Here is a 27,741-nt window from a genome sequence, read left to right on the forward strand (position 1 = left end):
GGGTATTATATTTTTTCATACCAATTTTTTTCATACGTCTCTCAAGATTTCGACTATACTTCGCATGTGTAGCTATCACATATTTTAGACATTAAAACATAAACCAATTTGTATTACTGTAACACATAAGTGCTGTTGAGGCGAAATGGTAGCAATAGTGGTTCATTTACTACGCGATTAACTCGTTTTCCTGAGTTGGATTCTCGGCCATGGCCAACATCCGTGGCGAGTGATATCTGAACGTGGCCCTTACACCAACCCGCACTGACCTACGTGGTGAAGTATGGTTAAACAACCCCCGTGACGGACATGGCGTGGGGAGGTCTTGAATGCTGTTCATGAGTCATGTTGTTTAATTGGTTATCAATGTTTTTACACAACTGTATTCTAGTTTTCACACGTGGTTGCAGCTCCGTGTCTGCCCTTGTTTTCTCAAGGTCTCACTTTGTAAGAGAGACATGTTGTTGTCCCAGCGGTATCTCACCTGGCTTAAATAACGAATGTGATTGCCATGCCCTGTGGCAGTCTTGGCCAAAACGAAACTTCCACAGCTCTGCGCAAGGGGCTTACGCGGCAGTACTGTACACACGCACACACTCCTTCCTCTATTTAGTCAGGGAAGTCTGAACATAAAGACATAATTTCTTCAAAAGGGCCCAAGCTTGCGATATTTGGTCAATCCTTAAGTGTTATGTTGCGTGGTAGAATTTTTTCAAAAGGGCCCAAGCTTGCGATATTTGGTCAATCCTTAAGTATTATGTTGCGTGGTAGAATTTTTTCAAAAGTGCCCAAGCTTGCGATATTTGGTCAATCCTGAAGTATTATGTTGCGTGGTAGAATTTTTTCAAAAGGGCCCAAGCTTGCGATATTTGGTCAATCCTGAAGTATTATGTTGCGTGGTAGAATTTTTTCAAAAGGGCCCAAGCTTGCGATATTTGGTCAATCCTTAAGTGTTATGTTGCGTGGTAGAATTTTTTCAAAAGGGCCCAAGCTTGCGATATTTGGTCAATCCTGAAGTGTTATGTTGCGTGGTAGAATTTTTTCAAAAGGGCCCAAGCTTGCGATATTTGGTCAATCCTGAAGTGTTATGTTGCGTGGGAGGAAACCACAGAGCCCAGAGAAATCCCACATGGACGTGGGGGCAACCCCCTCTCGGACTCGGCACAGGTAGAGCAACAACATCCTGTCCACCGACACATTCAAGCGAGCATGCGCTAAGTGGCGAGCTGACGCCCACGCTTATACCGTGCATCTCGAGCGTTAAACATGCCAATTCCAAATATTTGCTGTGCGACAACACCACCACCACCTCCATACCTCCCTCGCTCACCGAGCTGACGAAAGAAAACGTTCGTTGCTCGAACAGAGTGGCGGTCGCAGTGAAAGAGCCACGTGGAGCTACTGCTGTTTTGGGAACGGCTGCACCGCAGACGCGCATCGGTGGGGGCATGCGCACACCCACGGCCTTACACACCACGTGGCGGCCTGCTCACCAACACCCAGGACAGAGGCGGCGCTGATCGGGGCAAGCTGACATCGTCGCGAGTAGCGGCCAGCATGGAGTGGACCGCTGCTTGCGCAAGGGCAGAAAAAAAGAGCGTTACGCCATTCCCTGTTGGTAAACAGCGCTTTGTTCCCCTCCTGCCAGAGATCGTTACTTCACTATGTGCACAGTCTGCTTATCTTTCCTTCCAACCGTTGTAAAAAAAACCTGCTATTGCTCTTCTGAGGTCACACACCAAACACGTGGCTTTTTGTGCAGGGTGACGCACCAACCACTGAATGCCACTCAGCCAAAGACCGTACACTATTACAAGATACAAGGTTCCCATGTAATCGTCTTTGCTCTCCACCCACCTGCTCAGCAGATTTATCGGGTTTGCCGACGCACTGAAACTATGCGGCTTGAAAGAGAACGAGCGAAACATGTAAATACACATTTGTGCGTTCACGTGCTATGGTGTCACGAAGCACACCCATAATTTCTTAAGACAAAAGCCGAGGGCGCATTGGTGTCTCACAAATCTTCACAACAAAGAACTGCTTAGGTCCCTACCCCGGCTTCAGCTCAACCGTTTGCACTTCTCAAAACCAGGGCTGCTTAAACATCCTTGGTGATCTGCATGGCGCACACACCGATATGTATTTTCCAACTGTTTTCCCACCAACAAAACTTTGAACATGTTGGTCTGCTCAGTCACGGGAACTTTTAAACCGCTGCATACTTGTAACTCTCACCAAATGTTCACAAAGCCTTTCTTATTTGCTTGTTCGCCGCAGAAAGGTTGGCTTCCATGAAGTTTATGGACCCCTTTTTACAGTCCCACTGTTTGGATGAGTCCAAGCTTCAAGGCCACATCACCATTATCAGTGTGGCAGGACGTTGTGTTCTTTGACCTAAGCTCAGCCATATTTAACTCATTTCTGAGCAAACACAACTGATTACTTGCAGCTCCCAGGAAGAAACCCACAGAGGCTGTAGTCAATTTTGGCTACCACGCATTTCCCCAATCACATTTCAAGTAACTCTTTCAAATATTTGAATGCACCACGTGAATAATGAGCCGTTGCGTGTGTTGCAGGATATACGTTTCACGTGCACGTTAATGTGATAAAACGAACTCTGAATGAGTCCGATACGCAACTCCTGTTTAAAATTGGGGGACTTGTCTTCCAGGGCCTTTTCTCCAGGGTTTTCCCCACGACCCGTCAAGGCAGAAAACGGGATGCACGGTAGTGACTGGTGGTCACCATAAAAAAAAAACTTTAATGAATAGGTTCCCCACCGAGTGACAAGTTCAGTGCTTCTAATTAATTACTGCCGCGATGGTGGGGAACCATTAATGGTCCTTTACAACACGAGTGCACGCCCGTGCGCCGAGCACTCACCAGCCAAATCCCATGCAATAGCAGTCAGTGGTGGTGCTTTTCACTTTGGGCCGGTAAGCGTGAAATGATATACAAAGGGGGCTTTAAGTATCTCCTCCCCACCAACTTTCCAAAGCCAGAGACACCCCTGCCTGCTGCAAACTCTGCTCCAATGCTCATGCCTTCGTCCTACTGCGAGTCACAAGTTTGGAATAAATCAAGAGGCTGCTGAGATGCTTGGCTGGACACCGAGGGGACTACACGTGCTTAGTGCGCCCCATGTTGTTTACGTTCAGACAAGGGCCATTTCAGTAAACTTTGTCAAAAGGCAAGCGAGCATGCATCACGCAGAGCAGAAACAGGATGACCTTTCACTCTGCCAAAACATTCATTAGGATACAGTATTTGCAACAGCGCACCTTTAACGCTGTGGCCTCATTTAAAACTAAAACAAAACTATTTTTTATCTTACCAGGTAAGGCACACTGAGCTCTTTTTCAGAAGCGACCTGGCCACAAACGATAGCTCAACGAAGTGGCTTATCACGTGGAAATGTATAGCAGCTGAATACTGTAAATGCATGTTTCTAAATGTGGAGGGAAAAACTGGAGGACCCAGAAAAAAATACACGCAACCACGGGGAAAACATGCAAACTCCAAATATAAAGGCGTCGAGGGGGTCGGGATCGTACCCACAACCTCCTGTATACCAGGCGAAGTAGTTAACATCTTGCGACCGTGGCACCCATTTGCAGCGGGACCAGGGCAAAGTATCACAAGCTACCGAGGACCCCAACCAGAGCGAGGAGGCGAGGGTTAACATACACTGCGCCAATTTGGTGCAATCGATTGTGCTTTGACGTGGGTCCTCGCGCAGGGATTTTTGTGAAATCGCTTCCGAATTGTGCCTCGTATCCTGACGTGGTGATATCGCAAATAATTGACCAAGGATTGGGGCAAGCAGGTTAGTGTAACTCGGTGAAATCTCTGCTCAAACGTTTAGTGAGCTGCCGATTGCCACCAAATTGCCCCATGTGTCTTTGGATTAGTGTGCGGCTATTTCTGCGACTGCTGGAACCGAGCGACGAGAATTAATCGATGGTCCGCATGTCGCTGCAACTATGCAACCCAAAGCTGTGTGCAAGTGACTCTTCTGTCGGACCCAATGTACTTTCTGACACCTCGCCAGTGCACGCAAGCAATGACCAATCAACTGGCAGTGCTCCTCTCTGATCAGCCAAGCCGAGCCGACTGGAAGGACTTTGAGACCAAAATGCAGTGAATTTTGTGACCCTAACCTTGACAGAGTTAAGGGTCACAGAGACATATGGCGCTCGGCTGTTTATGTTCACTCTTTGGCTACACCAGTGTTAATAGGTGACTTAATACCATTGGGGCTGCTTGATAAAAACGGTCATGGTCATCCCTCCATATTGTGCTCAAGTCAATGCCGGCAGAGCTTCCACCTTGCATATATTGTGCTACACGCACGATCCCCGACACAAATCTCAATCGTTTCTCTTTACAGATTTAAGCCTGCCCGAGACGAACAGTAAACCAAGATCAAACTCTGCCAGCTGTTATTCTTTGAGGAATTATTTTTGTCTGAAGGGCATGAAGAGATGAGCCTCCGTTTCTTAAAATTCACTTGAAGAGAACCTCTCTCGCACGTGATGGAATGCCCCGCTCTCTCTTCTTGCCTTTGGGATTTCTGCATAACATGACCTTGAATGTCCTCCTGTCTGGTTTCTGGAAGTAGAACTAGTTAAAGCGAGCTAAAGTGTCAACACCCAGTGCTCGCTCTTATCTGTCATGGGGCTCACGATCTGATAGACGGTCTTTTTGCTTAACCTCAAAAGACCCTACAGACACATCTCGAATGGACATATAATTGACAGTTACAGATGCAGGAAAGTAAACGCGAGTGGAGACTAACTTGGATGAGATTAATCGATAGACCGAAGCAGCCAAAAGGAGAGAGATAGGCAGACCGACTAACCACGAGCACACACGTCGTTAATTAATGTAAATTATAACCAATGCAGTGTGTGTGTGTGTCACTGCCTTATGATTCACACATTTCACGTTACGGCTTCCGTGTCACAGCTACACCCAACCAAACTGACACATCCTCCTGCAATACCGCTGGCAGAGTAATCAAAAACCACCCTACTGTATTTCATAAGCGCCACAGCGTTGACTCGCAGATGCTGACTCTACACATGAATGTCGATCTTGGCAAGCAAGAAACATCGGGCTGATGTCACCCGACCAACCGTGCTAGATAAAACGGATGGCGTAATGCTGTCTTTGGCTATGAATAACACTTGCAGGAATGTAAACAGGGTTTTAATGCAAACACAAGGAAGCGCAGGAGCTTCGCACCGAAAACAAAATGTGAGCAATGTTCGCTTGAGATCAGGGACGCAAGTGACGTCAACCGAGTCGACAGCTCCTCACTCAACTCGACGTCCATGCCAGTCCACGCACTCCCACAACCAGCTGTCCGGAGAAATTCCACACGGCTTGTTTTCATAACATCCTCCTCCCCTGCAGCCCCACCACCACCACCACCTCACCCTTCAGAGCTGCATTATAGCCCACAACCATCTCACTTCAAACCTCAACTCCTCGCCACAACGCTCTCCCCAAAACACTCCCCAGCGCCTCTGGCCAGAGGTGACAAAAAGGCATCAATGGCAGGGGCGTCTCCCAGACGATGATCATGCTCCGCTCGCAGGTGTGTCACGAGGCCAACGGGGCCGGCAGGTGGGTGGACAGGCGGGCTGGGGCCTGCCCCGCCAAACTCGGATTCCTTCATACCTCGGGGGCCGTCGCGGCCTCTTGCAATTAAGTAACACTGCGGCGGTGACTCATGACAAGCGGGCAAGCCGGCGCATGGAAACTTTGCGGCGAGTCTTTGCAAATGCTCAAAGCCAAGGTGTGGCTGAGAGAGGAAGCGGGCTGGGGCAGGAAATAAACCGGTAGATGATGAGAATGCGAGGCCGGGCTCGGGCAATTTAATTGTCGGTGTCTTGCAGAGAATATGTTAGGGGGCTCAGGCCTACGGGGGCCCAAACCGCAGTGCAAGTCGCAGCACGCTGGGGACACGCCGTACCATAACATAATCGTCAACCGCGTGCACATTAATGGCAGGCGCAATCCGCGCCGGTTTGTGCCTGATCCTAGCCCCTCCACGTTTGGGTTTGTTTTGCCCAAGTTACAGGGGCGCCGCTGTATTGTACAATCACTGCACGCCGGGTGCACAAGCAGTATTTGACATCACACGTGCGTAACACTTTGGGTGTGTGGAGTGATTAAAAACGATCCATCACACCGCCCTTGGTCTGACCCAGGTTCCAAACTCTTGTCGTTATAAAAAAAACCATGATTACAGCTTCCACTTGACGGAAAAAGGAAAGTGTTAAACAAAACGCACCTACGGAGATTTGAAAAATGAATTGCAACTTTATATGTCGATGCAACAAATTACGTGGATTGTTTAGGTTTTTTTGAAACAATTCATTTGCATGTTCGGTATGTTTTTTTTATTCCATCAAGAGCCTCTTTATATGATAGATGGTGAAATATGAAACGGCATTGAGCATCAACTGCACGATACAGTGTGCGAGTGAAATCCATAAATACAGAATGCTAATGTTCCAGTGGCAGCTGTGTCCGAATGGCGATGTAATATCGGCCTGTGCAGCTCACGGTTGAATCGCGCATTAATTGTGAAAATTACCAGTTATCTTCATTTCACTGAATAAAGATTCATCAGACCTCTTTATTCTGAGCTGGGCCAAATAATTATGCAAGAGAGAGAGAGAGACACGGCAATTATGTGCACATTGAAAATCCCCGCAGCGAGCACGCCTGTGGATATACTCTCAGCACATTTAATGGGCTGGCACGACTCAATCACGCCATCCTCATTCATTTGCCCAAAAAAGTTGTGGTGGGGAGGTAACGCCACCACTCCTATACGTGTTGGCAAAATGAATGAGCACACTGAATCAGAATCTTTATTTAGACTGGAGGAATCCGATGAGCTATGATGCTCTTTTTCACAGATGTCCAGTATGGGCGGGTCAGCACTCAACACGGAGTGGAATTAACAGCAAATTTCCACGGCACTTTGAACCAGATGTACAGGGTCCAGATGTCTTGTGACCCCCAAGGTTTATTTAAAACAGAAATGGATATGCAGAGGGAACAAAATGTTAGCGGGGTCAATTAATTGGGGGGGGGGGGGTCACAAGACATCTGTGGACCACCGTGTATACAAGCCCCAGCTCTCCGCATGCACCTCGTCACAGCGCACGCAGCATTGAGTCCATCCTTGATTGCTTCCCGTTGTTTTGTTACAAGGCATAACATATCTCGCCATCGTCATCTCTCCCGTGTGTTCTGTGCACGGTCGGGGCATTGTCCCGCAACGACCACCGTCCAGCGCTGTTCCCAAAGGGCTGTTTTGCTGAATGCACATGCTGCCTGTTCGCATGCGGATGGGAAAACGGGTGAAGCAGGCCCGGACACTTTTAAGAGCAAATGGCCCAACGGGCTGCCGAGTTTAAAACCTGACAGGGCTCTAGGATGCCTGTGGAGGAAAGGGGCCTCGAAAACATCAATTGAAATATACCTTTTGCTACATTTAAAATCACTGACATTTGGCTGAGGTGTTCAGGTCAACGCTCAGGCATGCTTTCTTTACGTGACAAACCTTACTAACTGGCCGTGTCGGGTGGTGGCAGGTTTAATGATACACATTTATATGTATGCGATCGGACCCAAAAACCTCTTATGGATTCTAAGGCTGCGTTCAATGTGGACGTAATCTGCTGAGAAAATGGGGCAAAAATCATAAACAAACAATAGCGCGCACGTGCGTGTGTGTGTATATGTATGTGCATATTACCACAAACTGTCCAGGTGTGCAATAAGATTGATGGGTCGACACGGCGGCGCGTTCAGACGTGGTAAGCCACACTCGGGGTCTGTGAGCTGCTTGGAATGCGTGCAATGTAATGAGGCACCGATTCGCCAGCGCAAGGCAGCCTTCGAAAGCCGCACGGACACAAGCCGTAAACAGCTGAGCATCACACATGAGATTAATCATGAATTGTTTTAACCCACAGACGCTTAACTTTGAAGGCAGCAGGGGACTGCGTTTGACAAATGTAAGCTAATTGAAGAGTGGGTGCAAAAAATTTACATCGTAAATGCTCGGTCACAAAAATAACTTGCAGCGCCCTGGGCTAGTAGCAATCGCAAACTTTGTCGCCAACGTTCACGCAAACGCGAGGGTGGTGAAATTAACATTATCCAGATTGCGATTATGTCACGAATGAAGATAGGCACGGGCAAGCTGAGGCCGAGTGTGAACAATGAATGGCCTGTGAAACGATCTGAAACGTCGTAGTGAGCAAGGCCTACACACGGACAAGCAGACGGGTTGCGGTTCAACACGTATATATATGAACTTCTTTCGCACCGTATATAGCCAACCGTGCTAATCGGAGCAATGAACAGCGGTGGCTGGACGATGGGTGGGTGGGTCGGGTGCCCATTTGACGCATAAGCGCACGTAATTAACCCAGGCGCAGCCAGGGCTATAGAAACCCTTCGGAGCCCAATTCCAATAGGGGAGGGTGGCTCAATTTCTCAGGCTGCCGTGTTAGTGGAAAGGATGAGCCGGCCTGGATTTTCCAGAGAGTGCTGAGGTCAGGCGTGGCTGACAGATTCAATGTGGGCGCTGCCTTGGAGAGACCTCATTCATTCGGCTTACTGTGCTAGGCACACCCGGGAGAGGGGGCTTGGGGAAGGGTTGAACCACAACGCACCCGCACGCACACTGCGCGTCTCCATCCCGGTGTTGCTCACAAAAAAAACACAAACCAGTTGTAGTGTCTTGCTGTCTTTTATTCCCTAATTTTATAATTTACTGCCTTTATTTTTTTTCTCAAAAAACAATCTTTGGTTATGCTATTAAGAAGCTCACTGAGCATGCTCAAGTTTAATGTGACTTGTTCAAATGCTCTATGACGAATCAACAACGCGCTCGATTACATTAAAGCGTTTCCTTTTTTAACCGACCGAAAGTACACACATGATCTCTCTAGACTCTAGTGCTAACACACAATGATATATTCTGCAGTGCCTGGGAAATGTGCTGCTAATCCACGACGCACATTCCCCCCATTCCTCCCGCCGTGAACACAGCAACACAGGCAAACGTTTCTATGGAGACTCGAGCAAAAAAAAATTCATACGCGACATCGGGTTTTTATTTGCAGATATATCTATCTTTTTTTTGCATTATACGATCAGACGAAATTAGCGGCTCTTGCACCTTTTTGGTTTGCCACATCAAAACTTGGTAGGTAGCTCATCTTTTCATTTTCCTAATAAGAGCAGCAACTACAGTGGCACCCGCTGCGCAACACGTACGGCGAAAAGCGCCACGCTCATCTTTGAAGCACCCCTGCTTCTCGCTCATTACCGTGGCAGCGTAATTTGTCTGGCACGGCACTGACTCTCACAACACAGCCTCGCGCCGTTCCCATTAACAATCCTGTTCGGGGTCTCTCTCTCAGTCCCCTTCCCTCCCTCTTTCCCCTCGCCTCCTCCACATATCCATCGCTCACCTCCCTTCCCCCCCCCTCTCTCTCTCCAGCTCCCACACTCGCAGCGGGTGAGCCAGAGCCAACTCATCGTGCCTGAATCGGAGCCAGATGCAATTTCTTGCCAAGCGAGCGGGCAGGCGAGCCGGGGGAGGCAAGCCGAGCCGCAGTGCACACGCGGTCCATGCCAGAGAACTCGGAGTGCGTGCCCGTTCGTGGACAAATAACGCGCGCGTTTGCGAAACTGCAATCATCTCCGGTGGCTTGAACGTGGCCCAAGCAGGTGACGTGGGCCCTGTTGGACCACGCAGCGGTGGGTTGACCTCCCCAACCCCACCGCCCCCAAGCACGGCTCCTGCTCCTTCTGCTCAGTAAATTATTCCGCGTCCGTTTTTAAAAAATAAATTATTGATTTTATGAATTAGGAACCGTCGTTTGCTCGGGATCAATTTTCAAGATAATTACTAATTTATCATCACGTCGCGGTAACTTTGAGTTGAAAAAGAGTCCTATTCGTTTCACCGGCAATGGTTTATTTAAATATAAAGTCAGCTGGTTACGCAGAAACTTTGGGAGGGTAAACGTAAGGTTTTTTTGTACGTGGCTCAGGCCAAACTGGCTTTTTCTAGAAAAAAAAGAATCGTGTACAGCAGCGAATTGATCATTAACGTCAAAGTTTTCCATTAACGAAAACTGTTAGTGGTTTGCAAGGCACATTCGAAACGGCAATTTTCTCACATGCGGTTGTTCAATAATAGACATGGAGCGTAAGTCGTCGCAGATTTCCACACGCGTTTCTTTTCTGTAATCGTCAATGTCGGCTGGATTGAGTTGGAAAGATTACACACAACTGTCAACAAAACCAGAATGAAATTCCACCCACCCCGGGGGAGAGGGCCTCTGATTGCGACACACAAATAGCGTGCACCGGCCAAACGAATAAGTTTCCGAACTGCATCTCCACAAATGTCAACCGCACAGAAAACAGAAGAGGAAGGCAGGCAGGCAGGAAAGCTTTCTGCAGGCCTGCAAACATCAAAGCCACGGCAGGCAAGCGGCCAGTCACATGGGACACTGGGAGCTGCGGCAAACTACAGAAAAACAAGGCCCTCTTTTTTCAAATCCACCCCACCCCTTGCAAGCCATGCGAGCCAGAGGACCCCCCCCCTTACCCACCACCACCACCCCCCTGGGCACAGGCACGCACGCTGCTCACTCCATATCGCCACCGCCATCCCGACTGCCCACGAACCCCGGTCTCCATTGGCCAACTCCAGCCTACACCCATAACACCACCCCCCCCCTTACACCACTGCCCTCTGTGCTCCCCCCCAGCCTTTCCGAGCTCCGGTTGGAGCTGCCAAAAATGCATGAGACGGCTCTTGTTGTTTTGCAAAAGCTCTGTGCCTGGCGCCCTGCCAGATCCTCATTTCACACAGCCGGAGCTTTGTGTACGTGCATGCGCGTGTGTGTGTGTGGGAGGGAGGGGGAGAGCACACAGAGAGAGAGTGAGGGGTGGGGTAGCAAGCCGAGAGAATGCACATGGGTGGGTGAGTGTGTGCGTGTGTGTTCACACACACACTGTGCGTGTGTGTGTGTATTGCGGGCCTCTTGCGCCAGACATCCTGGCAGGCAGCCAAGTAAATTTTTGTGTGTGAGTGCGTGTATGTGAGTGTGTATAATTGTGTGGGTATGAGTGTGTATGATTGTATGTGAGTGCGAGTGTGTGTGTGAGTGTGTGTGAGTGCGAGTGTGTGAGTGCGAGTGTGTGTGTATATGATTGTGAGTGTGTGTATGAGTGTGTATGATTGTGAGTGTGTGTATGAGTGTGTATGTGTGTGAGTGTGTGTATTACCATCATTAGAGGAAAAAACGGTGATCCAATCTCCGACCCCCAGGAACAGGTTTGCAGATTTGCTGAGCATTTCTGTGAGGTCCTGGGGGAGGGAAAATCTCTCAGCCAGGAAAACATCATGGCACAAAGTGGGGATAACCCTGCTGAGGCTGCGGTGCCTCAAATATTGGAAGAGGTCACCCCCTGTGAGTGGCTGGCTGAGGTACCGGCTGTTGAGGAAGTACTGAGGGCGATCCGGAGTCTGAGACCAGGGAAGGCACCGGGCAGAGATGATCTCCCAGGCGAAATGCTGAGGGAGGGTGGCGTTTGTGCACAGACTGCCCTATATGACATCATAACAACAGTCTGGACCACTGGACGGGTTCCGCAGGACTGGAAGGATGCCCTGGTGGTCCCCCTCTTTAAGAAGGGGGACCGTACCGACTGTAACAACTACAGGGGCATCTCACTCCTCAGTGTGCCGGGTAAGGTCCTGGCAAGGATTATTCAACATCGCCTTGCTAGGCATGCTGAGGAGAGGCTTGCGGAGCCCCAATGTGGTTTCAGGAAAGGGCGGTCCTGCACAGATGCCATATTTTCTGTCCGTCTGCTACAGCAGAGGTGTAGGGAATTCCAAAAAGACCTACATCTCTGCTTTATTGACCTGGTCAAGGCCTATGATACCATCAGTAGGACTGGGCTCTGGGTTGTTCTTCGTGCTTTCGGAGTCCCTGACCCTCTGCTCACGATCATTAAGGACCTTCATGATGGTGAGCGGGCCCGGGTAAAACTACGTGGCCGGGAGTCGGAGCCTTTCCCTGTACACCTTGGGGTGCGACAGGGATGTCCTCTGGCTCCCACATTATTTAACATCTATTTCGACTGCGTAGTTCGTGAAGCCTTCAATAGCTGTACCGGGGGAATTACCATTTGGTACAGATACAATGGGAGGCTGATCGACGCCCGGGTGCGATCAAGGGATGGCTCCCTATTGGTCAACCACGTTATGTATGCCGATGATTTGGTAATAGCTGCTCATTCAGAAGAGGAGTTGGAGACGCTGCTGCTGAGACTGGAGCGTGCCACTAAGAGGTGGGGCCTTACCATCAGCCCCACCAAAACTAAGCACCTGCCTGGGTATTTTGTACCATCGGGCACTCCGCCCCCACAACTCCCAATCGGTGATGGGGCAGTTGTGGAGAGAGTAGAGAGTTTCCCATACCTGGGCAGTGTGCTCATGACCGGCTCCAGTTTATCAGCAGAGGTCTCACTCCGAATCAGTCGAGCGGCAATATCTTTTCATCGGTTGCGTAACGCTGTGTGGAAGCTACCTGGTCTGTCGCTCCGCACGAAGCTTCAGGTCTTCTCGGCCACGGTCATTCCCTCCCTTCTCTATGCTTGCGAAACGTGGACCCCCCTAGTGGAGCATCTTCGCCGGTTGGAAACATTTAGGCTGGCCTGCCTACGATCCATCCTGGGTTTAACCAGGCTGGATTGTGTGAGGAGCTCACAAGTCCTTGAAAGATCTGGGCAAAGTCCCATCAGTGAGCTCCTCCGGCAGGCAAGGCTGCGTTGGCTGGGTCATGTAGCCCGCATGCCCAGCCACCGCATGCCTAAACAGCTTTTGTTCGGCCGGATCGAGGGGGCTAAACGGGCGCGGCACGGGCTAGAGAAGAGATGGAGTGATGTGGTACAGGAGGACGTGGAGCTGAGTGGACTTGCCGATGACTGGTACCAGCGGTGTCAAGATCGGCCTCAGTGGAGGAGGCTCGTGAAGGACGCTACTGGGCAGTTGGAGGCAGTCGCCCTCCAACAACAACGGAGGGCGGAGGAGCGACGCTCACAACAACGAGCGGAGCGCCGGGTGGCTAAAGCACAGCAAGTTGGCACAGTAGGGGGCACAGGTGGTGCATCAGCCAGTCATCTCGGTCATCTCGGTCAGTCGACCCGTGGCACCTGGGTCTGCCCCGTGACCTCCTGCCAGCGGGCGTTCGACACTTCACGTGGCCTCAAGGTGCACATGGCCTGGCACAAGCGTCGTGGTGACGTCACCGCCACTTAGTGGCGAATGGCGGTTGTTGTTGGTTGTTGTTGTGTATGAGTGTGTATGAGTGTATATGAGTGTGTGTGTGAGTGTATGAGTGTGTTTGAGTGTGTGTGTTTAATTGTGAGTGTGTGTGCGAGTGTGTGTATGATTGAGTGTGTGTGTGAGTGTATGTATGATTGTGAGTGTGAGTGTATGAGTGTGTGTGTATGACTGTGTATGTATGATTGTTAGTGTGTGTATGATTGTGAGTGTGTGTATGAGTGTATGTGTGTATGATTGTGTGTATGAGTGTATGTATGATTGTGAGTGTGTGTATGTATGATTGTGAGTGTGTGTATGAGTGTGTGTATGTATGTGAGTGTGTGCGAGCGTGGCGTGTAACCGGCGCGAGCGCACGACCCGAGGAGGCCCCCCCCACCGCCTCGGCTTTCACCCCGCCGCCTGCCGAATCACGTCACAGTCGCCATGGCAACGGCAGCCCCGGAACATAAATAAATAAATAATACCGCGGCCCGCCCACGTGCGCAACAACAAAATGAGAGCGCCAGAGAGAGAGAGGGCGGCGTTTGTTCTTTCTGTCAAGAGATATTTTCAACCCGCTTTTCCTCTCTGCTGGGGGAATGGGGTCCCGTGTTTGAGGTTACACCGGGGTCAGCGATTACACAACTCTGTACCGGAGAGATGGCTTCCCCACTACCAACCACCACCATTCCACAAGTCGTCGTCGTCATTCAAATAAATAAGGAACGTTTCCAATACAGAGCAACCAGACTGCAATCTGTCACTTGCGCTGGGGAGGTCAATCCCGGAGATTTGGAGTATTAACAACGCTGGTGCGAAGTTCTTTTCATTCAAAATTTTCAAGTGGAATGTTTTCGATGCCATTAGGCGCTTATGCTAGATTCACTGGTAATGTAATGTGACGCTGGCACGAGGTGGCTAGCATGAATGGGCCAGTGATGTTTCATCCGTGCTTCTCGGCCTGACACCATCCATTGGACAGCGACGCCGCATCCATCAACACAAATCTGCTTTGCATGCGAAAAGAAAACTGCCTTTTATTTGTCAAACATAACTAATTAAAACCACGTGTACAATACGAACAATCGACGCATTCAGTCAAAGCCTTCAAAAGCAGCAGTTCAAGGAATTTGGCACGGCTCTTAGAAATAAAAAAAATTACGCCTTTAAATTGGGATGAAAAAGCCACGCAAACGCACAAACGACATGTAAATGATTAAATTCCCGTTTGTGGGGGGGGGGCAAGACGTGGCCGTGTTGGAAATAAACCGCGAGCGCTGTGCGGAGGATGCCGGAGTGCAAGGGTGGGGAAAACACAATGCGCCATCTGAGGTTTTACGGCCGCGGTAAAAGTGCCCCTTGACCTGTGGATCGGGCTCGGTGGGCCCTCGTGTACCCACCGACGACATTTCTCGCCTGGCAAGCGGCTTGCACAACGTCTAGAGGTGACACGCCACTCCGAAACCCGCGCACAGAGGTCACGACCGTCTCCCCGTAACCGGGTTTGGACAATTGTTCGCAAAACCGCCACGTCCTGCGTTTTCGCTTGTTATGGGTTTTTTTTGGTATTTTTATGATACAAGGACCCTCAGTGTTTGGCGGCTGGCGCACTCCCTACCACGAGGCTCCCACTAGAGCCACTCTTCACTTTTCCTGCACAGACTTCAGTGCTTGCCAAGCGTGTACTTTTTTTTTGTTGCCAATCCATCACCGGGTGCCCGCCACCCAGCCGACGGCTCTCACCGACAAAGCGAGGGAACGCTTTACGAACGCACGCACAGCGAAGGTCAGATCTCTCTCAGCGGGCCCTGCCAGCGTGGCGGGTTCTTCAGTGCCGTATTATTTTCCGGAGGAGACGCCGACAGATTCCTGCTATGTGTTCATTGTTTTGAGAACAATAATAACAATACCTTATTTCTCCATCAAAGCCTCATTGGTTCTCAAAATTTACCAAAACACCCCATTGTATATATGTTGAACTTCTTTCGCACCGTACGTAGCCAACCGTGCTAATTCGTGGAATGGGCCAGACATCCCAATGCAGCAGGTTTCAGAAATAAGTCTCATCAGGCCTTATGAAGTATTTTTGTTCCCAGCGTTTGTTGCACGTGGAAGGCCACCGTAGTATCATATGAAACCCACGCGTATGGGAAAATACTCAAACCCCACACAGATAGTTTAAATACGTACTTTGTATGCAGCCCATTTACAGGCTTCCTGTGCTCTGCAGGTGGCCTCTTGCAAGCATCATCTCTACATGGTCCACGACAGCTTTGCACCACCACCACGGTGTGATCGCAGCACGAGGTTAAACCTCCGCTCGCTGCAGTGCTCAACATGGTCGGACTCTTTAAAAAAGCATGCGCTACGTCCCAGATTAAAATTGCCATGTAAAAACCATTCAAAAGGAAAACAATGCATTGCGTTTTCCTTTATTTGCCTTACCCCTAGCCACAGCTTCACACGCGCAGAAACCACGTGGCACGGGGGGGGGGCTTCCTGTGCGAGCCTCACGGCGCTGCAGATAACGAGATGGAATAAAATCGGCAGAGCCTGGTGAGTCAGCTGTCGCGTCGCCCTCCCGCGGGAGCACCCCTCTCCCCCAGAGGGCCTTAGTCACGGGGAGAGAAGGCTGCGGATGCGACCAGCCTGCGACCAGCCTGCGACTCCACAACGAGGTCTGGGCAGTGGTTCGTCGTGAGTCGCGACGTCCAAGCATGTCCCACGGAGGCTAAAAGCGTCACAATGAGCAACGGGACAGAGGATGTTTTAAATGCTCCACACGAGGATATTTATGTCAACATTGACACACCGTCACTTCCCAAAAACGCAATGTTTGTGCGAAAACTGAACCTCATGGGGAAATATGCATGTGGCAATGACGTCGGCGTTTAACCCAAACTATAAATACCCATGCATACACTCGCACAATGCATTCACACGGAAGCGCAGTTATATTGGCGTGTCTCTGAAAATGAAAAAATTCTGGGACAGTGCTAGTTTCCAAAAGAACCTATTATAATGTGTCAATACATAAGAGTGTAGATTATAATTATTGATTGATGCAGAATTGTCGTGACATACAATAAAAAAAACTAATAAACTATACACATACAAGGACATTATATATATTTTAAAATCACAGGATATAACGCACACTACAAATAAACCACACTTACACCAAGCGCTTTACACCTGAATATAGTACATTGTCAAAATCGATTGCAATATGCCATTAACACGGGGACTGAGATTTCGAAATAAGCCCAGAATAAGGTGTGACTTCCACCTTTGCCAAATTTCCTCTCTCGGTGTCAAAACAAATTGCGTGACCTTCGCAGCAAGCACACCGCTCGGTGGCAAACCGCTGTGCCGCTGCAGGCCAACCATCGCTGGGCCTGCACGCAAAAACCAAATTCGGCGTGGCCAGGGACGTCGCCCACTCGGCCATCGCCCCGACTCCCTCGCACGTGGTCGGTGCAAGCGTGAGCTGCCCACGGCACACACGCAACACAGACACAGCTGGATTGTCTCCGACCTGAGTGCACGGCTACCACAATAATAACTATGCAATTGAATGACAAAAGCACCCATTCATTAAGTCATTGAGCATAGCGAAGTCGATGAGTAACGATCCAATGCAAGTGACTGCACCGTTAGTTAGTTTTTTTTGCCAACGTTGTAAGGCATACATGCATGTAGGCATACACTCACGTAGGATGCAGGATGAGTCAGACCAAACATTTCGTCAGAAATGCAAACTGCTTCCCTCAGAATCGCAGGACATGAGAGGCGGGGAAAGTTTTTTTTCTCCTTTTAATTCTCACAATGTAAAAATACAAAAAAATGTTCTCCCACACACACACACGCACTGTACATGGTTTGCATATCATTTGCATTTCCGTACCTGGTAGGAATTTGCCCTAACCTTCAAAAGTGTAAAAATCCACCCAACTAGAAAGGCTTGAGTCTGAGCCAGTGCTACTCAAGCCAGAAATTTCCAGACGCAACCGATGTTCGGCACATACATCAAACACCTCACGGGGAGCGGCATTTGCATTCGGGCATTCGTCTTACCTGGTTGAACCTGACAAACACACGGTGATGTTAGACGTCATTCTAAAGTCTAGCTCGGGCGTAGCCCAAGAATGCGCACACACACACAAGACAAAGACACATGCGCGCACCTTAACTTCGTGACCTTATTGCGCAACTTTTAAAGCGTTTGTACAAAATTGTCAGTTGTAATCATTGCTTAACCCTGACTGAGAATGTTCAATGTTTGGACGTGTCATATGACTCCGACTGAGCAGCTGTTTGTGCACACACCTTCATGACACACGTCTACACATAGCCCACGGCTCACCGATGACACAGTCTCATGGAACACACGTTTGTATTGATGTTCAATTGTGCCTGTGTGCATATATGCGATGGGGAGCAGTAGTGAAGCGGTTAGCTTGCTGCGCTATGAACCCGGCGACCGGAGTTCGATTCCCGCTCATGGCCAACACCAGTGACGATTATCTGAACCGGTCCTGGGTCTCCCCAAGGTCGACTCATCCTCAAATGAGTACCTGGTGCGATGTGTAAACATCTCCACTGCTGAGACAAAGGCGGTCAGGCGTGGTGCGGGCCACCCAGCCCCTCATGTGCTGTGCTGGCCTTCATAGGTGCTCACCAACAGCACTTGCCCCAACAGTCTATTAAGGCTTACATATATGCGAGCCTTCGACACTTCACGTGGCCTCGGAGTGCACCCTGGCCTGGCAAAAGCACCGTAGTGACGTCACCGCCACTTAGTGGCGAATGGCGGCTGTTGTTGCATATATGTGTAGGTACATGCCAAAGCAGTGTATTATTGCAAAATCGTGAGCAGATATACCGTGACCCCACATTTAATAACGGGGTATTTTTTTGGCCACCCATAAATTGTAAAATGAAAACACACTCCTTAAGCTCAGAAAGGCAAGTGTACAATGTGATGGTGACTTGTTCGGTGGGTCTCCATGCAGAAACATCACGTGCCAGGCAGTCTCACTTGAGAACTGTACTCTACGATATACCACGGGTTGCACTGGATTGTGCGTTCCAGAATTGGCTTGTGCTTTTCGGTGCAATCCATGATGTTTTTAACCTTTCTTTTATATTGCATTAAACAATAGAAAAAGCAATTTAAATAACATAACAAGCTGTGAATAGGTTAAACGTTGGTCTCCATGGAAATAACAGGGTTTTATTAGCAAAATAGATATACCGAGGAACCTTGCCCCTGCATTAAGCCCAGCATTTCAAGGACACACTGTGCTCGACTGGGGAGTGGGATTGGATAGGTTGGTGTGAATTTGAGCCAGGAACTTGCCCATGGGCATAGAGGAGGAGTACTCTTCATAAGACTCCCTGCGTGTGCCTAGCTTAACTGAAATTAAGAGGATGCAGGCGTACAATCGTGCCAGTGCCTTGGCTGACACGCACACTCACACGTGCGTGCCAAACCAGGGCATTCCGGGCGTTTGTGCGAGCGGTTCAATGAACAGAATATCCGACTCCAGCGCAGACCGAACGCCTTCCGATCGCGCCAGGTCAGAGCGTCCCAACATACGGGCTTTCGGCTCCAATGGAGCCAGCGATCGAAGTGTGGGCAAGGTCAAGGATAAGGCACGGAACCGCCGCACGTGTCAAAGCCCATGACGCGCCAGTATAAACGGCTCCCGTTTCTTTTGGGCAGACAGACACGGCTTGCCCTATATTCAGATACCTGTTTCAATGACCTTGCCCTAGTTTTCTCATCCCCGAAGAAGTGAAGATCTCTCACAAAGATTGCTTGGTACTGCTGCATACCCTACATTACAAACACAAGAATATGTATTTTATTTTGTATTGTTAAGGAGCAGAGAATGTTTTTGGTACACCAGACGTTTGGGGGATTGGAGTCCGACATTTATGGTGGGGAGAAAGAAAAAAAACCGCACACTCAATCTTAAAAAGCGAGCACAGTCCAAGCCTGAAGCACGATCCAATGGCTGCTAGCGGTACACTGTGATTTACAACGGGCACAATAAAATATATTTTGGCTCAGCGACTTCCTCTTGTTCCAAAAAATTCACACGTTCGGTCCCAGGGTTGTGAAATGACACAGAGCAACGCTCCCAAGTGCGCAAATGCAGCCTCGCCCATCTTTTAAACCCACAAACATGACCCATTGTCTTCCGCACAGGCACAACCACGCGCCAGCCAAGTCTGTGCTCGATCGTGGGAGGGGGCGTCGTTCCGCCGCCGCCGCCGCCGCCGCCGTACCTGGGTCTGGCCGTCCAGCTGGGCGTCACCGCGGGGACCTCGGCCACAGAGCGAAGTGGGGGTGCCGTGCTCCCCCTGTGCCCTTCCTGTTTACTCAACGTGTCCTCTCGCAGAAATTTCCCATTTCCTGAAAAACAAGCGACATGAAGCAGAACTTAATTGGAAGAAAAACACAACACCGCCCGACGAACAAAAAATAAAAACCACGAGACCATTTTTACACTGGCTGATGATGGAATCCCAAGTATTATTGTGTGCTTTTTAAATACACTGTGGCGTGGGAAAGAGATTAAGCAAGGAAAACAGCACGGTGATAGAAAGTTTCCTTCAAGTTCATTCCACGAGCCCCAACCCTACCCAACGCACTCACCCTTCCCTCCCACCACAGCCACCACGTGTGTCATTGAAAAACGCAAACTCTGGCTTTCCTCCATGACATGGGGATTTATTTTGACGATGACGATAAACAACATTTTACACATCCTCTCCCTCCTGCCAGGCTCCTGACTTTCCATGAGTGAATATCCGGCACAAGTCGAGCTAGCCTCTGACACATCGCACCCGTGTGTTGCACGGCCCCACCGAGATCAGCCTGGCGTGCTGCCTTTCCACGACGCGCTAAAAACCAATTACGCGGGCGGACATGGGCTTGGGTGTTCGTGCATCGGCCGCCACACGTTGGGAGAGTTCCTTCGCCTGCCTTGGCGACGGTCTACGGTCGAATCACAACAGCGACACTTGCGAGGAAACCGCAACAGAGCTATGCTCTCAACTGTTTTTTCACACGCCGCATTGGGTCAAACACACGTGCGCCAGCGCAGGGGGGCCTATGCGCACGATACTAATGGCAGCGCGGGCAATTTGCGCAAAAACACGTGCGCCACGGCACTGTATTTACTCGACTCTGCGTGCCCACTTGAAAGCACCATCGCGTCCAGATATGTATTATGCTATATATAGTATGCGGAGCAGTGCCGCAGTGGTTAGTGCAACCCAGCGACGATTTCCGGCCTAACGTTAGTGGTGAGCAATATCTGAACTGTTTCTGGTTCCCCCCCCCCACTTCAACAAACCCACACCGACCAGAGCGGTGAAGTATAGTCAAACAAACCATGACGGACACACCAGTTCCAGCAGTGGATTGACATGGAGCTGTAAAATAATATTATAATTATTACACAACATATGGGCAGATCCACGATTTGAAATTTACATTCAAGCGACTTTAAAGTTGGGGGCAATCATGAGAATGACGTTGAAGTGGACTTTAACCGGTTCGTCATACGTCAAACAATTAGGAAGGTAATTCATAGAGATAAACGTGTCCACCTTTATTGACAAAGAGGAGAAATGCTACTAAAATACCATGGTATCGGACGTGCTCATGCAAACTACACTGAGATGGGGATGGTGCATTCATTTTTGTGCGAGTATCAAACCACTGAGATATCCCCAAGATAATCGAGTCTAAAATGATGACACCCAATATGTTTTCATCATGCATTATGAGCACGATTTAGAAATTGTGGTTTATTATGGATTATTACGATCATTGTGGGATGTTGATTTCGATGTGAGGTTGCTTAATTTCTTAAACTGTTCATACGTAACAGTCTCCCACTCGTCCTGTGCTTCAGTCGGCTATGAGACTTCCAATGCAGTCTCAGTGTGGACCACTTTCAATTCTGGGAAACCACAAAGGAGTGTCACGGTCCCCACACTTTTCCCCGCTACAAAAAAGTATAGAAACTGATTCACTAAACTCTGCCAATATATAACGTTCTACAATAAACACTTTTCATTTTAGGAATGTGATTTTCAACGGGCATAAATAATGCGTTTTTTTACCGTTAGCGTGATGATAATCAGAGTAGCATGTACTGTTTTTGGGCCACGCGCACACACAACACAGGAAATGTATGCCTATCATACCGCAGGATACGTGTAGGATGTGGTCGCGTATCCGTACAAAATACGTGGACCCACACACAAATCTACTAGCCTCTCTCAGGTCACACGCCATATTTTCCTAGAAGCTGTATCGCTACAAACGCCGTTCTTTGGACATCGGGCCCGTTCATACCCGTTCAGCTCGTCGCAGACAATACAGCGGACGCAAAGCTCTCGTCTAATCCGGGCTACCGCGAGCCATGACTGTGGCTAAAACCATCCATGCGACACGCGAGAAACAACATATTGCTGACAACTTAGCGTGATAGCGTTTTCCTTGAAGGGATTGTGCTGCCGGTCCCCCCCCCACCACCCGCTTTCCTGGAAGTGTCACTCAGGTCACCGGGGTGAGGGGGGCCTTGCCCCCGATTTGAGGGGCCGTGCCCCGATATGTATCCTGACCGAGCGACTGCTCATACGATGCGAAAAGAGAAGAACCACTGCACATTCCCGAACATTCCCTGTCGAACACCGCACAGATGTGACCTGATTAACTCTATTTTTTTATCTATCGTTACTTCTCTTTTCATGATGACATTCAAATTGTTCTCTCAGTGTAGTCTCATGAGATGAAGAAATGTCCATTGGGAACTCTGAAGCGAGCAGTGCATCACCGTATCAGAGAGCTGCCACAGAAGATAACGTCACAGAATTACTGATGAGATTACTTCAACAGACCTGTTTATCCATGTGAGGGACACACCTTTTATATGCCCTTATACGTGTCGGTCGCATGTCAATGAAACCGAGAAAAAGTCTCAGAGTTGGAATCATCCAAACAAAGTGAAACATCTAATTTAAAGCGATAGTTTTTTTTATTGTACGGTCATTGGTGACCGGGCCAAGATCGTCACCTCGTTACACGTGAGAAGCCGGTATACCCACGGGGAGACTGCCCAGATTCAAACCCAGGATCTCCGAGTTGTCAGCTCAATGCTTCGGGCGCCTGAGCCACCGTCCACCTACAATCAAAGTCATCTTCAACGGTGTCACATTTAAAAGAAAAAAGGCGAGATGAATAAACGAGTGAGCAACGAGCTGACGTCTTAATGTCTCGCGGCGGTGGTGTGGCACACAGCGCGCACACGCGGTGTCCCGTGGGTCGGTGACGACGCATAAAAAACATCAAGGAGCCGGCGCGTTGCTCGGGGCGACGGTGGCCGTCAGCAGGGCGGAACGAGCGCGCAATGCCACACATAAAGGCGAACAAAGGAGCAGAACATGAGAGTGCACAGGTGGACCGCGATCGGGTTACGCATACCGGCAGAGTCCAGTAACACAGTGGGGGGAAGGAGAAGATCGGACCGTAAAAAAAAAGGTCCGAGCAACAACACAAAAATGAACACGAGGAGAGAGCCGATCATCGAGATAACACGCACACCACGAGGCTGCTCAAACACGTGCACGCGCATGCGTCCTGGAAATATTTAAGCAAATCACAACACTGCGGTGCCAGCCACATGTTTTACAACGACCAAAATAGGGCACTTTTCATCCCAAACTCAAAACGCGGAAACTGCTCCACCCAGGTCATTATAAGCGGGCCCTCTGGGCGCCACACGCGGTGCCAGCCACGGGTCTCCTGCCTTTTAATAGCCTTCGTTAATGCTGCCGGTTCCTTTCAAGTAATATTTGTTTGAAGTTTATTCTCTCTCTTTTTTCAAAGTGTGTTTTAATCTAAGTTTAATGGCCTAATTAGATTGTAAAGGCTGCGTGTATGTTTTCGGGCAAACTTAACCAGGCTTTCAATGTTTTTATTATTACGTAGACGGATGTAACATTATGACAAACTAGTAGTGCACGTACAAAACGTAAACAGAAAGATTGAACACACATTTCCAAAACACAGCCACTTACAAGTTAATGGTGAAGACGATACTCAATGCGGCACTTCTCTACGCATCAGTCTATAATCGCAGACTGCGGGGGAGGGGGATGACGACAATCAACGAAGCGCTGACAGTGAGGAACAGCCTTGTTAAAAACGCTTGGCCATACTTTGCTCATGTTTATAAAACACCCTGCATGAATAAGAAATACGGCAACGTGAAATACACACGGACGAGACGCGGTAATTTCACGCTTATTTTCACCCACCGACGCCAGCCAGCTCTCGCCCTCCGTGAACACGACTGTCGTGAAACCCGCGTGCTGCTCCCGCGATGCGTAAAACCGCAAGCGGATGGGGGACTGCGAGCAGCAGGGCGATGCTGGTCACGCACGTCGCCGCCTCTCCCGGGCCATGCTACCGGGACCGGGCAGAACACACGGAGGCCATCGCCGGCCACCCGAGCCACGGGGTGTTGCGATGAAACCGCCCGCCCGGTCTCCTGGCGACGGGTCCAAGACAATATGGACGGACGTGCCGAGGGAACGGCTCGGGCCGCCGTCGGATCTGCGAGAGCCGGGCGCAAAAACATGGCCCCAGCAGGCATCCCTCTGTGGCTGAGCCCGTTCACGCGAGGCCATCGCGGGCCTCGACGCAACCAGGCTGGCCTCGAAGGCTCGGTGCGTGACACCATGGAGAATTTGTGGAGGAAAAAAAATGGTGGCTCAAGTGAAAAAAACCCTCTCTACATATCAAAGGTTACTCAGAACTCATTTCCACAGAGATATTGGAATCCCAAAAAATCCTTACGAAGATAAATAAATGCAAGCATATTGCATGTACAGTTTTAAAGCAATGAAAATGAAGGCAAAAAAATTAGAGGACAGCCAACATTTTAATGTGAACGGGCTGATGAAGTAGGGGGTTAAGTACAAATCACGAGCGGCTGGGTCGCTCACAAACGGGCACAACCTTCCCACTCGGACACTCGGGAGGGCAGGAGGTCTAAGAAATAAGGGGCGTTGGATGGCACATCAAACGCCAGAACACCCAGAACACCGCACCACGCCCGTAATTGGCCACCTTGAAGCCATTATCCACACGACAATTGGGAAACCGAGCCAATTGCTCGGCTGACCCCACGCCACCTTCAGAGGGAACGTAATTGCATGGTGGGGGGAGTGAATGGCACCCAATAAAATACAGGCACGGCTTTCTTTAGGGCACCCTGTAAGCAGATTTTTTTTCTCGTCTAAACTTTTCCCCCCCCCCTCCTCTCCGAAAGCCGAGCGGGATTATTTTACAGCGTTTTCACGACGGCGCTCACGTTACCGGGCAGAAAACAAGAGCACAGGTGAAATTACAGGAAAAATAAAACCCGCCGGGCGACGTCAGGAGCATTTGAAGTCATTTGAGGAGGACAAGCCGACACCGCGAAAGAAAACACCCCGTTAATATGGCCTGCGTCACAGCAGCGGGGAATTAAACGGGCCCATACAGCGCCGCACCGAGACATAAAATCTCTTAATCAGCTCTGGTTTCTACGCCCTGTAAGAATACCCGCGCACGTAACCAGGCACTGGTGGGAAATGCACAGTAACAACATACAAGGACCCCTTTTTTCTTCATCTCCTCCCGAATCTGTGATAATTCGTCCCGAAATAAACTGTCCAGTTTCCTTTCGCCAAACTGTGGCTGACGACAGCACTGCATCCGGTACCATGAGATACGCAGAGCAGATCGATTTCAGGGACATTTTAATGCTAAAAACTTACTTTCAATTATCCAATGTAATATTAATAGCAAACTATTGTGGTTCATCAGAACAGCATTTGACAGATAGGAGGTCATTTGAGCTCACAAATGTTGCTTAAGCGCCACAAAGTCAACATTTTTCTGCCCCGCCGCAGTGACGAAGGTCGCGGAATTGAATAAAAAATGATCTCTCTTTATTTGGACAAAACCAGGCAGGATGTAAAGAATTTACGTTTCGAGATAATGACATTTCTTTTTTAAAGCTCTGGTTCTGAAACCACAAGGGTGTTTTCCCTAACTGCACCCTCTCAACAAACCCCCCCCACCTGCCCCAAAATGTGAGAGAGCGCTCGGGGACGACTGAAAGTGCTTATCCAGCACAGCGTCTCAGGAAGGGGGCACCAAAAACACGCGCTCTCTCCCAGCCACTTTTAAAGCGGAGCCGCTTCCCGTTTCCTCCCACCGGAGGCGGCCCCCGCTGCACGGCATGCTGGGAGGATTGTTCTCCGCCGGCGGGGAAGCGGTGCAAGAGGAATGGAGAGATGTGTGCAGACGGAGAGGAAAGGGAAGAAGGGGGGCTGCTGCGTGGGGGTAACAAGGCGTGGGAGGGGGGGCAAACAAAGAGAGGACCACCGCAGGTTGTGGAAGCGGAGAGTCTGTGGTGGGGGGTGGTTGTGGGGGGCGGGGGTGAGGGGCGGGGGGCGGGGTGGGGGTGCGGTGGTGGGGGGATAAACGAAGAGGCTTAAGCCGTGCGAGGCTGGAGAACTCATAACGCAAGCTGTCATCATGCTAAGGACTCCCAAATGAGGAAACTGCATTTTTGCTGATACGCAGTCTACGGCAGGACATCTCGACATCTGCGGCTTGACAGACACCCGGGAAACAGCAAGGCAGCAATTTCACAATAACATAGAGAAAGCAGACTGACTTTCCCTTTCCCATACAACAGCTAAAAAGAAAGAAATAACTGTTAACGATTTAAAAAATAAATGAATAGCGTTTTTTTAAACCCACTAAACTAAACACAGATGTGGAATATTGCAAGCAACGTCATTTTTTTGTTATTTCGATTTATTTTCATTTCTCTCCACAATCACATTCCCCAGCAGCATAAAGTGAAGACACTGGATTTCTAGTTTCATGAAACGAACAAATGTTGTGCTCATGAAGAAATTACCACGCGCCAATAAGAGTTGACGTGGGTTTTTCCCTTTCCACTTCTGTTTAGTGACCTCATTTAAAGACATGCTGGTACCACGTGCATGGCAGATAGCTTAAAACAGGCCCACAGCTACACCGTGACAGCTGACAACTTCAAGTTATTTCCACTGAGCTAAAACCAGGCCCGTTGCCAATTTCGAGCGCCCACCACCACGCCAATTCGGAAGGACCACTCCCTCGCCAAACGAGGGTTGCGTAATATGATCATGCGGAATTAATCCGAGCGATTTTTTGGATTTACATCCGAATTACGTGGACGTTCCACTTCGCCGTGGTGCCATTCAGTAAACGAGGCGCACTGACGGGTGGTCATTAACCAGAGCCGTGCCGAGCGACTCAACGGCGTTGTCCGCCCCTCTTCACTGCCTTGACGAGCACTGACCCAAATACCCCCCCCCCATCGCCGCCAACTCCGCCAAGAGCACGCACAAAGATAAAGATCCCCGTATAGCTTTAACAGACTGTTGGGGCAAGTGCTGTTCACGAGTAGCACCGATGAAGGCCGGAACGGCACACGAGAGGGTGGGTGGCCAGCACCACGCCCGGCCGCCTGTGTCTTCCTAGTGGCAATGTTTACACATCGCACGAGGTACTCATTTGAGGCTGAGTCGACCTAGGGGAGGCCCAGGAGCGGGTCAGATATTCGTTGCTGGCGTTGGCCGGGAGCGGGAATCGAACTCGGGTCTCCAGGTTCGTAGGGCAGCGTGCTAACCACTACACCACCGCTCCGCCCCACTCGCACAGCACACGTACGCTGCGCGTGCTTTGACAACAAAGGAGAGCAGTTTGAAATAAATAAATAAAGTCTCAGCTCCCGCACATCGGCAGGGTTCCGGCTTGCTGCCGAGAAACCCATTTGTTGTGAGAGTGGTCACGAGCACAGTTTGTACTTCATCAGCCCAGCCACAACCCCCCCCCACGCCACCCAGGGCTCAACTGCGATGCCCTCTCTGAACTCCCCCACACCCCTTATGGCGAACGGATGACTCAGGACGGTCGAGATTCCTCACCACACAATTACATTCCTCTCCACCGCCTCATAAGCACCTTCGGCAACTCTTGCCCAATCAACAGCGCAAAAACACACACCTAAGGGGGAAGGGTGGGTATGCAACTTATCCAGGGTTCAGACGCAGCATTTAACCTTGTCCGGGCGATCCTTGTTTAAGCGTCTCTATTTTCGGCACGAAGCACATATCGAGGCCTAAATAACACGCGTGCGGCCAGGCCAATAGGAACATGAAACAAATCCTATTTGCAGCTAAGCTACGGCTGCAAATAGTGAAAGGCGATCTCA

General features: G+C 49.8%; 1 protein-coding gene across 5 annotated transcripts in view; it reads right to left on the reverse strand.

Moving 5' to 3' along the window:
- KIAA0586 (KIAA0586 ortholog) overlaps positions 1-27,741 on the reverse strand; it is a 187,923-nt gene that overhangs the window by 135,732 nt on the left and 24,450 nt on the right. For all 5 annotated transcript variants that reach the window (XM_078858668.1, XM_078858670.1, XM_078858671.1 and 2 more), the window contains exon 10: positions 19,691-19,817. In XM_078858668.1, the coding sequence (XP_078714794.1) occupies positions 19,691-19,817 (127 nt within the window). The remainder of the gene's footprint in view (positions 1-19,690; positions 19,818-27,741) is intronic.

This window comes from Lampetra fluviatilis, chromosome 7, assembly GCF_964198595.1.
Source record: "Lampetra fluviatilis chromosome 7, kcLamFluv1.1, whole genome shotgun sequence".
Lineage (NCBI taxonomy): Eukaryota > Metazoa > Chordata > Hyperoartia > Petromyzontiformes > Petromyzontidae > Lampetra > Lampetra fluviatilis.